This window comes from Pinus tabuliformis, chromosome 7, assembly GCF_031772625.1.
Source record: "Pinus tabuliformis cultivar Carrire ecotype Pingquan chromosome 7, CPIR1, whole genome shotgun sequence".
Lineage (NCBI taxonomy): Eukaryota > Viridiplantae > Streptophyta > Pinopsida > Pinales > Pinaceae > Pinus > Pinus tabuliformis.
In genome coordinates this window covers 1,227,055,109-1,227,069,773 of record NC_142293.1, presented here as the reverse complement: position 1 = coordinate 1,227,069,773, position 14,665 = coordinate 1,227,055,109, and the positions used below count along the sequence as shown (strand labels likewise).

General features: G+C 38.5%; 1 protein-coding gene across 2 annotated transcripts in view; it reads right to left on the bottom strand.

Annotated features, from left to right (window-relative positions):
• LOC149251808 (serine/threonine protein phosphatase 2A regulatory subunit B''beta-like) overlaps positions 1–14,665 on the bottom strand; it is a 132,881-nt gene that overhangs the window by 49,953 nt on the left and 68,263 nt on the right. For both annotated transcript variants that reach the window (XR_016266906.1, XM_089459573.1), the window contains exons 5-6: positions 6,975–7,080; positions 6,711–6,801 (exon numbers count right to left, since the gene is read on the bottom strand). Coding sequence is in view for 1 of the 2 variants with exons in the window: in XM_089459573.1 (XP_089315699.1) it covers positions 6,711–6,801; positions 6,975–7,080 (197 nt within the window). In the remaining variant the exon portion in view is untranslated. The remainder of the gene's footprint in view (positions 1–6,710; positions 6,802–6,974; positions 7,081–14,665) is intronic.

The following is a 14,665-nucleotide window of genomic DNA, read 5'->3' as shown; positions in this document are numbered from 1 at the left end:
TGAGCGGCAACTTTATCGCTTGGATAGATTCGGACATTCAAAATCATTTCAAGAATTTGATAATCAAATTCCACATCTTGAAGGGGGGATTCCTATACTAGATCAATCTGTGCAATCTTCTTCTGAAGCACTCTCTCCCCCACATGAAACTCCAACCACTAATGATACTTTGAGTGACGTGATTGACTGAATTGGGAGACTCAATCTTGATTCAGCCCCAACTCAATCAACTGAGCAGCCTGGACCATCTCAAAAAGGTCCCCCAAAGTGGCTGACAAAGACACTTGAAAATGTTCATCCTGATGAGGTTGGAAAGACAGGAACAAGAAATTCAACCAGGCAAAATGGAGGTGATGTAGATGATTCTGATTCACTTGTTAATATGGATGTTTCTTATGATTGTGAACTGAATTTGTCTACAGATTTTGAACCAACTTCTTTCAAAGAAGTCGATTCTCATGATGAATGGAAAGAAGCGATGCAAAAGGAGTATGATGCCTTGATAAAGAATGGCACTTGGAAGCTGGTTGATCCTCCAATGGGAACCAAACCAATTGGCTCACTTGACAAGCACAAATCTAGGCTTGTGGCAAAAGGTTTTGCACAAAAGGAAGGGGTCGATTATGAGGAGACTTTTGTCCCCACAACAAAATGAGCTACCATCCGGACACTCTTTGTCTTAGCAGCTCAGAACGGTTGGAAAGTCCATCAAATGAATGTAAAAATTGCTTTCTTGAATGGAGATTTGAAAGAGAATATTTTTATGTCCCAGCCTGAAGGATTTGTTGTGACGGGACATGAACATAAAGTATGCAAACTTGTGAAATCCTTGTATGGCCTCAAGCAAGCACCGCGAGCCTGGTACGAAAAGTTAACTGAGCATCCTCTGAAACTCAACTTCAAACATTATGATCTTGATGATGCAACATTGCATCCATAAAGAAGGAATTGAGGAAAGGTTTTGAAATGACTGACTTGGGCTATGTTCACTACTATCTTGGTATTGAACTAACTTAACATCCTAAGTCTATATTCCTCTCTCAAAAGAAGTACATTGGAGATCTGTTGAACAAGGTTGGCATGGCTGAGTGCAATCCTATGACTACTCCAATGGAACAAAACTTAAAGCTCACATCCATTAAAGGAAAAGAATTTGAAGATGCAACAAAGTATAGACAGCTTGTAAGAAGTCTCAACTATTTGACTACTACAAGACCAGACATTTCGTTTGTCTTTGGAATCCTCTCCAGGTTTATGCAAAAGCCTTGTGAGGGGCATTGATCTGTTGCAAAAAGAGTTCTAAAGTACTTGAAGGGAACTCAAGACTTTGGACTCAAGTATACACACGTGGGCGACTTCAGCTGGATTGGATACTCTGAGTCAAACTTCGATGGAGACAAAGAAACTGGGGTATCTACTTCTGGTTATGCTATGACTCTTAGATCAGGAGTTGTCTCCTAGAGATCACGCAAACAATCAGTTCTAGCAGATTCCACAACAGAGGCAAAATATGTGGCAGCAGTTGAGGCAAAAAAGGAAATTGTGTGGCTCACGAAAATTCTGGAAGATTTGCAGGTAAATAAGTACATTCAACTCCACTCATGATTGACAACACCTCTGCAATAAAGTAGGCCAAGACCCCAAAGTTCCATGATCGAACGAAGCACATCAATACAAAATACCATCTGATTCGACATCATGTTGAGGCCAAGACAATCCATCTACGCCATTGTTCCACTAATGAGCAAATTGCAAACATCTTCACCAAAGCGCTTGGAAGAAAAAAGCTTGAAAGAGTCAAAATGAAACTTGGACTCACCAACATCCCTTCAGATTAAGGGAGGGAATGTTGACACCTAATCATGGGGATTGGGTTAACACTTGTAAATAATGTAAATAGTAAATAATGGAAAAGGAAGAGTCATCGGGAGATGAAACCCAAGAGTCACTCCCTCATGTATAGAACCATGAGTAATCTTAATGAAGAAGCACAATTGATTTGAGGAGTTACCTCCTGGCATGACATTTCTCTTGAAGGCCATCTGAAATCAGTTCTGGGCATAGTTCTCACCAAATGGTTATCACTTAGCAACTGGTAGTGAGGATCATACTTGTCACATTTGGAACCTAAGGAAGAGGCAATCAGTATACATCATACCTGCTCATTCTCACCTTCTTTCACGGGACAAATTTGAACCACATGATGGATATTTCTTGGTCACTGCTTCATATGACAGTATTCCTAAGGTGTGGTCAATACGGGATTTCAAATCCATCAAGATATTGGCAGGACATAAAGCTAAGGTTATGAGTGTGGATACTACAGCAGCACCCTTGTGACTGCATTATAAACATGACGAAGGTGACAACGATGATATGACAATTGTAACAGCGTGAAATCATATTTCTTTATAACTTCAGTTTAAGAAGAAATTTGTGAATCAATGACTGTTGGACAAAATTGTATCGTAGCAAGAAATTCTCTGGTTTGTCGCCTCAAGGCTAGGCTTTTCCTAAATAACAGTTCACATAACCTGGAAGGCATTATTGAAGTAAACCACTTGTCACCTCAGCATTCTCACAATATCAACAGTAATAGTTGCATGAACTTTCGACTTTGACATCTTAGACTAAGAGTCTTCTTTCTTTGAAATCAAGATCTTGGCATCTCATTTCAGGCCTTTGACCATGGAGTACAGAAGCAGATAGCAGGAAATGGGAATGTGCACTTTACTCAATCACCGGGTGTATCTATATCCAAATCTCTGAAGGTATACAAAGAAAAAAATTGAATCAATTAAGAAACATTTTTCTGTCGATGTGGCTTTAATAAATATTGCTCAAACCTTCATTTATAGGCTTCACCGAGAAAAGGAGATGGCTGCAGTGATCTTGTCCTTTCTCTATGATGATGCAGTTGATGTCAAGCTTCCTCCACCCTTTTTCGACCATATCTTCAGTAAGATCAAAGGAAGTAGAAATATTTCAGAAAACTGGGAAAAGCTATACAGAAATGATCGAATGAATTAATACATCCTCTTGCCCAATGATTATTGTCCATAAGGACTAACAACTAGTTACAAATGTCTCAAAAGGACCATGATTCAGAGGGAGTTGATGTCTTCCTTAGCTTTAAGGAGATGTTGTTGATCCAAACATCTTGCAGGTGCTCTGAGGTACACTATCAAAATTGCTGAAGCACAGTATGATGAAAAGTAAGATGCTATAATTCATCTTAGACTGAAGTCTGGAAGCTTGTTTAGGCTGAATGCATAAAGTAGTAAGCCTATCTTACTATGAAGCCATTTGAGTTAGCTCTTCAGTAAGCACAGAGTAGGATTCAGAGAATCCAGTATTTCACATATTAACAATAGATACCACTTTACATGGTATTATGACATGGATATTATGACGAGCAGGTTGCCAGATGGACACTGTGCACTTTGGTAAGACAAGCCTAAGAGGGAGTAAGTATAGTTAAATATTTTCTTCATCAAGATATGCAAGAAGCATTGGATTGCAAAGTACGATCTCTGCTATGAATCAATACATCTGTAGAAAGATATGTATTCGTCTATATGCTGCTGGCTCTCATTAACGATCTGATTATCAATATCATCGTCAAGTTCTAATCGTGATCTTTCAGAAAGCAGCTTGGCACTTCCCTATATGAAAGGATCCCTGGTTGAATATTGAGCTCTGGGAGCTCCTAGGGACTTGGGGTACTTGGGGTACCCCTACTAGTGCGTTGTGTACAGGGTGAGTGGTTCACCTTCCCCTGTGATACCCATGATGGTTGACATGTTTGTAGGGTGAGTGGTTCACCTTCCCCTATGATTGTGGACACATGTATGTAGAGTGAGTGGCTCACCTTCCCCTACTATTGATGGCATATGCATGGCATGTGTGGTTCACCTTCCCCTACTATTGATGACATATGCATGGCATGTGTGGTTCACCTTCTCCTATGCCATATGAGCAGGATGAGTGGTTTACCTTCTCCTGCGTATGCCCCAATTAGAGATGCATATAGCCATATGTTGACATGTCAATGGGACATGGTTCATCCTTTCCCCACATGTAAGATGCTCATTCCCTACGATTGATGGTTGACATGTCGGTGGGATGCGGTTCATCCTTTCCCCACATATAGGATCCTTCCTACGATTGATTGTTGTGACTTGTGTTTGTAGGACGTGGTTCATTGTTTCCCTACATGTGATTATAACTTGTGTTTGTAGGATGTGGTTCATCCTTCCCCTACTCTCAGTGATTTGCATATGTAGGATATGGTTCATCCTTTCCCTACATGTGATTGTGATGTGTGACTGTAGGATGTGGTTCATCCTTTCCCTACATGTGGTTGTGAGTAGGATGTGATACATTCTTTCCTGTTATTGATTTAGTATCATCCTACCCATGTAGTCCTGGACACATGGGAAGTACCTCTCATCTGGCCAATGAGTTGGGAAAAGTGGATAAGGACCATAGCACTACCGATAGACGTATTTGTGTACTGTCGTACTCCCTATGTCTAGGATGAATGATGTTTCTTCAACTTGATCACTTGGGATCAAGTCCGATTGGAGTTCACCCCCTTGGTTATGTGCACTGACTTTTGTCAGCGGAGAGTGGCAAGGTCTTGTGACTCACTCTCGATAAATTCTTCTTCATTATTACATCATGGTTCAGTAGAGCAGAGTAAAGATGACAAAGATGATACATGACGACAGAATGGCATAATGATTGACGATGGATGATGGATTGGTAGGTGGAATTCTCCCTAGTTGAGAGGAAGTGTTAAAATTGGCAACTAGGGCCAAATTTCACTTAGGACAACTCCTATGGGAAATATTATTACAGCGTTGAATTCCTCTCTTTGAGAGGACCAAAATCAATCTAAAGATCGCCAAATTTGAAAAAGGAAAAATGGGTTTTTGAATTTATGTTTCTCTCATGTAAATTATCAAGGTCGGCCTCTTCCATATGTCGGCTCAATCAGATCAAAAGTCAAGTCTCTTCATCTCCACCGAACTGTATATATAGAGGAGCCTTCTCCCTCATTTGAGATCATCAAAGGGGCTTGGATTTATGTCTGAGGCAGCCGAAGTCTTGAAGGAGGTCGAAGGATGGTCAGTTTCTGAATTAGGTTCTGCTCTAGGGCCGAGACTCTCACTGTTGGACAGCAGCAGGCCTGGACAAATTTGTATGGACTATCTTACCATTGCAGATTCATGTTAGGGAGCTGAATGACAGGCCGAGTTAGTTTCTGGGCTTGTTTGTTTATAAGATGAAGGCGAAACCCTCTCCTTATGAGGCCGCATCACTGTCCTCTTATTTCAGATAGGGCCACTGTATATATCCCAAGTAAAGGAAGCCGAGATGCCTTACATGATCAGAAACCCGCTCTAACGGAAGCTCCTTGCATCTTAAGGTTAGCTGCAGTCATGAGGAAGTGTTTTGGATGGATGTCTGTGATCCTTATGCAGCCCTAACCAGACTCAGTATTTTGATGTATGACTGTATGCAGCCCTAACCAGAATTATCGTTTTCAGCTGTCTCCAATTCATGCCTAGATTACAGTTGTGAGTAGATCACTCATTGTTTAAGGACTGTTATGTCTAGATCTTCAGATTGACAAGTCAGTATTGACTTTGTATCTTTGTACTTTATCTCTTTCTCTGCTGAACTTTTGATGATTTATAATAAGAAGAATTGATCAAGGGTTTTCCCCATCTTGGAGTTTTTCCCTGGCTTGATCCATATCTTGTGTACTCTTGTCTTCTTCATCCTTTGCCTGTGTTCTTTCTTCAGTTACAGTCTCGATAATGATGTCTTATGTAATTGCTAATGAAAAGTGGGCTATATGAATCTCTGAGGTAACTGTCTCTCATGATTAGAACATGTTAACTCGAAACTTAACATTAAGCCTCTCATAATTCAGTTCCAACAGGTCAAGAAAGGTTTTGAAGCTGTTTATTTTGCACCTCTTTAGAGAATTTAACTGTAGCTAATCAACTACCAAAAGAATCACATTGTTGCAGGAAGGTACCCTGACGTTGAAATTGTCCTATTCTAATATTTTATTTCAAAGCTTTGATTCCTCTTTCTGGGAAATCGATGTAATTGAAGTTCATGCTATAGCCTCTGGGCTGTTTGAAGAAACGAAAAGCATGTAAAGGCTTCCCAAAAGAAGCCTTGGAAACCTCATGAGTCATAGAACATATTAAGAGTCAGCCTGCAGTACAGTTTACTAAAAACTGTTATTTTTTAGCCTGGAGAGGCAATAAAATGTATACTCTGATTTCAACGTTGCAATATTGAATATGAGGTATCTTTCCTGGGAAGGAAAAAAAGAACGGCAGAATAATGCAAATATCAAGTTGGTTAAATCTAGACTCTAATGACCAATACTTTCATCCTCAAGAAGTGAAGAACAAATAAAATTGCTAAATAAAAATGAGCATTCCTTACATGATTCAATATACATGAGAAAAAACAAGTATCTCAAAATTAAATTCCATCTCTGATCCCCTTGCTAATCAAAACAAGTGATACAGACATCGACTTTTTGCACAAACAATAATTTAGTATTTATTGTTGTCACTGAAATGAAATGCATACATTAAAAAACCCTGTTTAGGCACTGATGTTAAGTTGTTAACATTAATAATTGTCCATGAGATCGTAGGGAAAGTAATAACTCATACCATATCTCTCTTGAAATTCTTGTGTACTGTGTAGGAATTCCAATCCTGGATGTGTAGCCAGAAGCTCTCTCAATATGGGCTTGAAATCATCCTGTCAACTCCATCACACTTTAAGTCACTAAAACATAAATAGCAAATGCACAAAACCCTGATTCTTGTTTGTCAGCAGACCAAACACAAAGAGGAACCTTCAATACACATCTCATGAAGAGCTTGAATAAATCTTGAAGCGTCAGTAAAATATCAAGGAAAATCATTATAGACCTGGGTGAGATAGTTCTTGTCTGGCTGCCTTAGAACTGTGAAGATTTGGGTTGCCAAGTCCATAGTTACCATTTTCTCATCAATCCAATAACGAACAAACTGGTCCCTGCATTCCCATGAACCTCAAAAGCATCACTCATCAGTGCATCAATAAACTGTAAAGTGGTGTCCCTTTAACTGTCTAAAGTCCGATGAGCAATCTCTTCATGGGTTTATACAAAATCTAGAACATTATTTGATACAATGCCATTTATGATATGAAAATACATGGATACCTAAACTAAAATCCATTAACTAATTTAAGGAATTGATTATTTTACCAAAATAGAAATCATGTTCACAATTTTTTCAAAAATTGGATACTCCCAACACTACAAGGTACAGTCTGAAAACAGATTCACAAGAAAAACATATTCAAATCAACAAGCTACTAGGAATAAACCATAACAAGGATGAGAAACAACTGGAAGTAATTAGGATGGATGCAGAATTAAAGACAAAAAGGGTCAAAAAGAGTTCAACTTAGACGGCATCATAAGATACAGGAGTCCATATGACAACAGAATCTAATCTCACTCTTAACTAAATCAAAGTGATAAAAACTTAGACCTATGAGTGAGATACTTCTCAGCTAATTAATGACCAACGTGAAGCTTCCTCCAACCAAAGGCTTTTGCATAAAGGAATCATGGTAGTATGACTAAAAAAGTTAATCACATGTGTATGTAAAGAGAGAGATCTTGCCGGGAAGCACCTATAAGCACATACAGTATCCATGTGTCCATGTACATTTTGCCTGGAAATTGGTAATGAAATTGTTTGAAATGAGAGGTACATTACATCTAGGCTCATACAGTATCCATGTGTCCATGTACATTTTGCCTGGAAATTGGTAATGAAATTGTTTGAAATGAGAGGTACATTACATCTAGGCTCATTTGTCGCTAATATTTTAGCTTCTAATATTGTTATAGACACTCTTATAGTCTACTGACTACATATTGTGCTCTCTAGTCCCATTGACCTATTTATTGGTCAACTGTGGGAATTAATCAAATTATCTAACCATATCCATACGAAATGACGGCAAATGAAGATACTTTAAACTTTTCTATGTGAAGGAACCTTCAAGCAATAACAAAAAAAAACTGATAAGAACCCAATAAAGGCATAAGTTATAACTAGAATGGTTATATGAAATGAAGTCCTAGATTCTGATTATCTGACATATTGGTAAAGACAGATAGCACATATAGGAAGAACCCGACAACAGATGCCTAGGCAAATATAAACATTATGATTCTCAAAATGCTTCAACCTCACATCCAAAATGCAACACATTCACTATAATTCCAAAGCCTATACATCCTCGGTATAGAGTAGATATCAATTCGAAATAAGAATATAAAAATACTCAACATTGAGAGTTTATGGTTAGTTATATTTCCTTGGATGACATATTATTGCAATTTGTAATGCAGTCCCTTCTATAATTTTTCCATTGTAAGTTAATTGTAACCATGTGAAAGACTTGCATGATCAAGGGAATTACACACCCTGCTAAACACAGTTATTTTTAGCCAATTTTCTCGGTTTTCCAACTTCCCAGCTCAAGATAAATGGTTGTAGTTGTTAGAAATTGCAGCCTCCTTGAATTTTAGGGAACATATTTTCTGCATATATTTGCACTTGAATATCTACGACTGCGTGTCATTGATAATATATTTCCTATTGTTGAAGCTAAAACAAATAGGCATCTCAGCTCTGTTAGGGCTAATCAAGTAAATTTCAATAGCTTCTAAAGCAACCACCTTTCATAGCACAACTAGCAGGATCCTTGAAGAAAGTCACAGAGAATCTATGTCATATAAGTCTATCCTTCGGAACAGCCAACTCTGGATATGTCCAAGCCATTTTTATTGAAGGCCATTATGGCCTAAAGAAAAGCTTCTACAGAGAATTCCATGGAATCGAAATCTCTTCCTCTTTGCCCAAAGGTACAGTGTCAAATGGAGGCACTACTCCCTGCTCCTCCCCTTGTCTAGTGCCAGCTGTAGGTGCATCATTGTAAAATCCTCCTCAGGGAGGTGCAAACCTTAATTCTCCAGGCCAAGTTTCCTTTGCTAGAGGGGAAACTTTTAAGGAAATAATGAAATCAGCCAAATCCCTCAGCTCCCACGGGCAATATGATTCATCATAGAAAAGACGAACTCCACCTCAATGGTATACAGTTTGTCTAAAGTGGGTCTGTAATAATATCAAATCTTTGAAAGAAGATGCTTTATGTTGTTGCTTCAAGGCTTCATCGAAAACTCTTACGTTGCCTAATTTGCCCTTACATTTCTAAGAAGAAGTCATGGAAAATATTGGCAATTCTCTGCGGAAAGTTTTAGAATTTAAATACAACCAACATACCAGAAATGAAGTAGACCTAAGCAAAGGTTTACCAGACATTCATTTCAGAATGCTAATGATTGTCTTGAATATCTTGATATCAACTCATAGTCTACAAACATACAGCATTGTGGTACAGAATTGTAAGGAGTGAGGCCACTTAAAGGCAGCCTGTCCAAAAGTGACCAGAAACCAGAAGAAGAAATAAAAAACCACCACACTATCACCTGAGGGAGAAATGTGTATTCCCTTGCAGTTAATAGTGATGGCTTTTGAGCAGTCAAGAGAAGAAGGGTAGAAGTGGTTGGGAAGGTAATGCATCAAACACAATCATTGTCTTAGCTTCCAATGCCCAGTATAATATGAGATCAGGGGGAGGTCCCGTTGCTATACAAAGAGCCAAGAGGATCCCTTACTACTTCCATGGACCAAAGGTGTCTAACTTTGTTTCTGAAGGAGGTACTAGATCTCAGGGGACAGATTCTTCAGGGTCCGTCAAGGACAAAACTTGTTAGATTGATTACTTATATCTTCTCCTATATCAATTGCAGATGACTGTAAGCAACATGTAAAGTCCCATGTGACATCCACTTCTAGATCGATCTGACCTGTAACCAGCAGATCAGTTCCAACTAAGGCTTCAATGTACCTAGCCGTCCCTTTGACCAATTTTTAGTCATTTGTTGGGCAATATCTCAGCTCAAATACCACCATGAAAATATATATCCCAAATCTATCAGACCTCTGTGCCAGATGTTAATTCTCTTGCAAACCTAGGACCAGACAAACCATTGACCTCACATATTACAGATCTACTGAATCAATGCACAGCTAGGTTCTTAACATTAATTAGCAGAAGATTTTTACTACATTATCTTTACTATGCCCATAATTGAAATAAAACTTGAGGAATTTTTTCGGGGTGAATAAGGTAGAGGAGAAGTGAAAAATGGTCTGCACATCTGAAACTAGGGTTTGAATGCTCTGCTCCCTTTGCCTGGTGGCCAACACTCGTTTGGGGCTGGCATTTGTTGATGGAGATGGGCCGAACTACAGAGAGAAGATATGATGCTATCTCAACAGACGTGACATTGGGAGAAATCGAGAGTCGACAGAGGAGGAAGAGGCTGTTTGTTGTGGCGGCACGAACAAAGTATGTTCAAAGAATGAAGATGCGGCAAGTCCATAGTAGGTCCTGTCTGTCTTGAGAGCAATACATCAGACACGCCCACAGAGGTATTTGATCGAGCTCTCTACGTCTCTTGTTCTGACTTATAGATCCCGTTCTGCTTTCTGGACCGGGGGGGTCGATGATGGCCCCATATTATGTGATTAAATGGCTTATATTCCCACTGTGTTCACCAATGCAGCCTATGGACTATGGTCGGTGTATGCCCTCGGCTGCAAAGGTTCAAAATAATTATCAGATTTTCGTAAAGAATATGAGTGGGAAGTCCTATACTACTTGGACAAAAAATACTTGCTTATGTATCCTCTATAAAACAGTACATACAGGAAAAATGGGGGTTTCCTGCTATATTTCAAACTCAGCAATATGAAGCGAAGGTGCTCAATGATTTCTCCCAGATCAAGAACTATAACATTACAAGGAATTCAATACTAATCCTGAATGGAAGGCTGCGAAGAGCAGCTTCAAGATCTGGAACTTCAGGACCTGGAAACAAAATGGGAAAACTACTTTCAAATATGTGGTGAACGGGCAGCCTTCTTCTCCAATAGATCTGATATATAACAATCCTGGGCAATACATTCTTGACCGGATGGAGCATACTCCTACCTTGGAGGTAGACAACACTGAGGTAAACTCACTATTTACAGTTCTTCAATCCATGACAGATATATGTAGATTTAATAGCTTCTGTCCCAAAGCAGAAGCCTTACATCAGTGGATTTTTTCTACCTGGACACATAACTGTGACTTTTAGTTATCCTCTAAAGGGTTTTTTTATTGTACAATTGATATATAAAAGTGTTAGAAATCGGAAAGGCAGAAAGATTTTCTTATGTTGATAATTACTTTTGAAATCTTAGTGTTCTTATTAACTTATTCATTTTCTTTCTTTATCTTTGTTTCATCAAACAATTACCAAAAACAAAACACAAAGATCAATGGACACCAAATGTAGGCACTTAGCCAAGGCTAAAACCCCTTTATAGGGGAAAACCCAATCAGAACTCTTCCTTCAGTAGATTCAAATTGAGATAGACCAAGTCCCTAGACCAAAAGACCTTCCTCCTCCACCAAGTCATCTCTTCCTTCTAATAGATGATCTCTTCCAAAGTTACCAAGTGTCAACTTCTCAAATGCAGCTTCAACCGAGAAATTTGGCCCCCAGCTTCAGAACTTCAACCCAGCTTTAGGACTGTAGTTTCGATCTAGCAACTCCAGTAGCTCCAGCGTAGCATCTTCACAGCTTCGATGCAGCTTCACACCTTCGATGCAGTTTCTCAGCTTCGATACAGCTTCAGAATTTTGTTGCACATGAGAGAGAGAGAGAGACCCAAAAACTTTGATTCCAACTTCCTTCTTGAACTTCGTACTTTTTTTTGCTCCTCGCTACTACAATTAAAACTTGTGAGAGATGTGCTTCCAAATGATTCAAGTTGCTCCAATATATAGTGAGTTTGTGAGGTCGAATTCCCTTGTTGAGGCCGACTTGTCCTTTCTTGAAGGAGACTAGGTGGAGGAGGCCTAATTGACATATTTTACAATAAAATAAATTCTTTCTTGACAAATAAAGCCCAAAAAGGGTCTTTTATATTATGACATGGACAAGGATACTTAACATAAACCCTAGAAGTCTTCAATGGAAACTTTGACCTAAAAACAATTTACCCAAGCATGAAACCCATGCTTTAATAAGTCAATTTCTTTAATAATAAATTTTATTTTTCTTTATTTTGACAAATACATTACATCATGACTCAAATATAATTATGAAGATAGACACTAGTTACATTCTTCAACACTCTCTCTTAACTAGGGAGGTATTCTTAATTACATATACATAGAGGTACATGCAAGATCTCCAAAATGAACTACAAAGAGTTCTAGCAAACTCAGTTTTGTGGACGAGAAACCTGACTAGGGTATTCTATCTGGGTGGGACTAAGATGGACTCAAGCTTTCAACCACTCCAGGTACCATTAGGCTTACTTGCTAACCATCAACCTAAGAATCTAGGTGAATATCCAAGTCAAGTCGAGCTCCCTCCAAGTCAAGTCGACCCACACAGAGTCACACCCATCCAACCCAGCAGATCTCTATATAAAGGCAGTTATGCCTCCTCCACAACGCACCAATTCGCACTCCCCCAAGCAAGTATCTTTTGGGTATCCAAGCGAAGGATAAGGAGGAAAAAATTCATCTCTCTCTCTCTATCTCACAATTCGCATATTTTTTGGGCACTTGCAACTACATGGGGCGAAATCATGGGACTCTGGTAGTTTTTGGGAGGCCGAAATTCGGCCTAGGGCAGATCAAAAGAGAAAGTTGTTGAATCAGATAAGAAGGCTTGACTTGGAGGGTTTGACCATAGACTTGTTTAAGGTCAGTGTGACCTAGTTGTTGACTAGAGGTCTAGGTGTATCTCTTGTTGAATAGAAGAATTTCTCTATTGAAAGGTTGTTGGGTTTCTCCCCTTAGTGGGTATTCCCAGGGTCTTTTGCTCTCTTTGTGCATTGAGATCTCTATTGTTCTATTTCTTTTATATGGTTGAATTTTTTAAGTATAATTGCTTAATGATAAACTGGAAAAATTAAAGGAAAATCAACATCATTAGAAGTAATTATCAGTTTTCAAATATATTGTGCTCGTATCTATTACACTTGAAAAATCAACACTCAAGTAGAAGACAAAATCCTACAGTAGAATTGGTTAGATCTTACTACTATTAAATTTGGGTTAATAATAAACTCAACTGCAGGGGTTCAAAAATTGGATGCCCATGTCAAAGTGTTGCAAACAAAAAAGATGACCTTGGATGCAAGGATCACAAGATAGCAAATTTCTCTTAGCGAAGTGTATTGAGGCAATGACACACATTTTACTTCATGTGGTCACCATACGATCTAGGCCTCTCAAACACCCTACGTGATGTCAATTCCATTGAGGTGGGAGCAATACTACAAGACTAGTTGTACAAATTGGGCCTTTTTCTCAAGGATAAAGAAGGTTAGTGAGGTAGTAGATTGTTTAGTGAGATTTTGGTGGGTTCTAGGAGCATTTAGGGCATCATAAACAAGGTCATTTATTGTGTTAAGTGTTTTAGGGGCTTACATGATGTAATGCATGGATATCATAAGCATGGACATCCCTTCAAGATATTAAAACCACTTCGTGAATAGTTAATAAAAGAGCTTCTCATCAAATATGACTACTTTATTTATAGAAACTACAGCCATGGGTCACTGTTGTCCTTATGATTTCAATGAAGTAAATTAATTCTTGAATTTGATTAAGATAGAAATTAACTCAAACCATAGCATCAATCACACAAATTGCAAAAGTAAATAACACAAGCTTAAACAGTTCACACATAGACTAGTAACTTCTCCTTTCAAAATTAGCTTTTCATTTCTTAATAAAAGATTACAAGGAAACCTCTACGGTCTACCAAACTAAAAGTTGCATGGTTAATCAAAATCAGCTCAAAAACATATTTGCACAAAAAAACGAGAAGAAACAACCTGCAAGGAATACTTCACTGCATGTCGTATGGATTGTCATGCCACTACACACAACTATATGGATTTGTTGTACAACCTATTGTTGTCCAGTCACCTCCTTCCCTCTACTCTAGTTCCTCTCCTACTCTCCAACTTTGCTCCACTGATCTTGCCCCTGTCTGACAAAAGCCATGTTTGAACTCTCTATCTTGACTTGTCTTTATACTTTTAGCTAAAACCCCAATCTCTCAGTAAGATGTACGATTGAGATCAATCCTAGTCTAGCTCATTATTGCATGATATATACTTTATTACTCAATAATGAAATATAAGAACATTTTCCCAAAGCGAAATTACAAAAGAGAGCTACATTTAAAAATCTCTCAAACCACTACCAACACATTCACACTTAGATTGTGCAAAAGTTCCTTTCCAAACTATAGTTCTCAACACTCCCTTTTAGGGAGGAAGGAATTTTGCACCAATGCAAATTTGTCTTCAGATGCTTCAAACATCCCTTTTACTAAGAGCTTGGTCAAATATCAACTACCTACCACTCTATGGGAATATAATAAAGCTTCAATACTCCCTTTTGAATCCTATCTAAC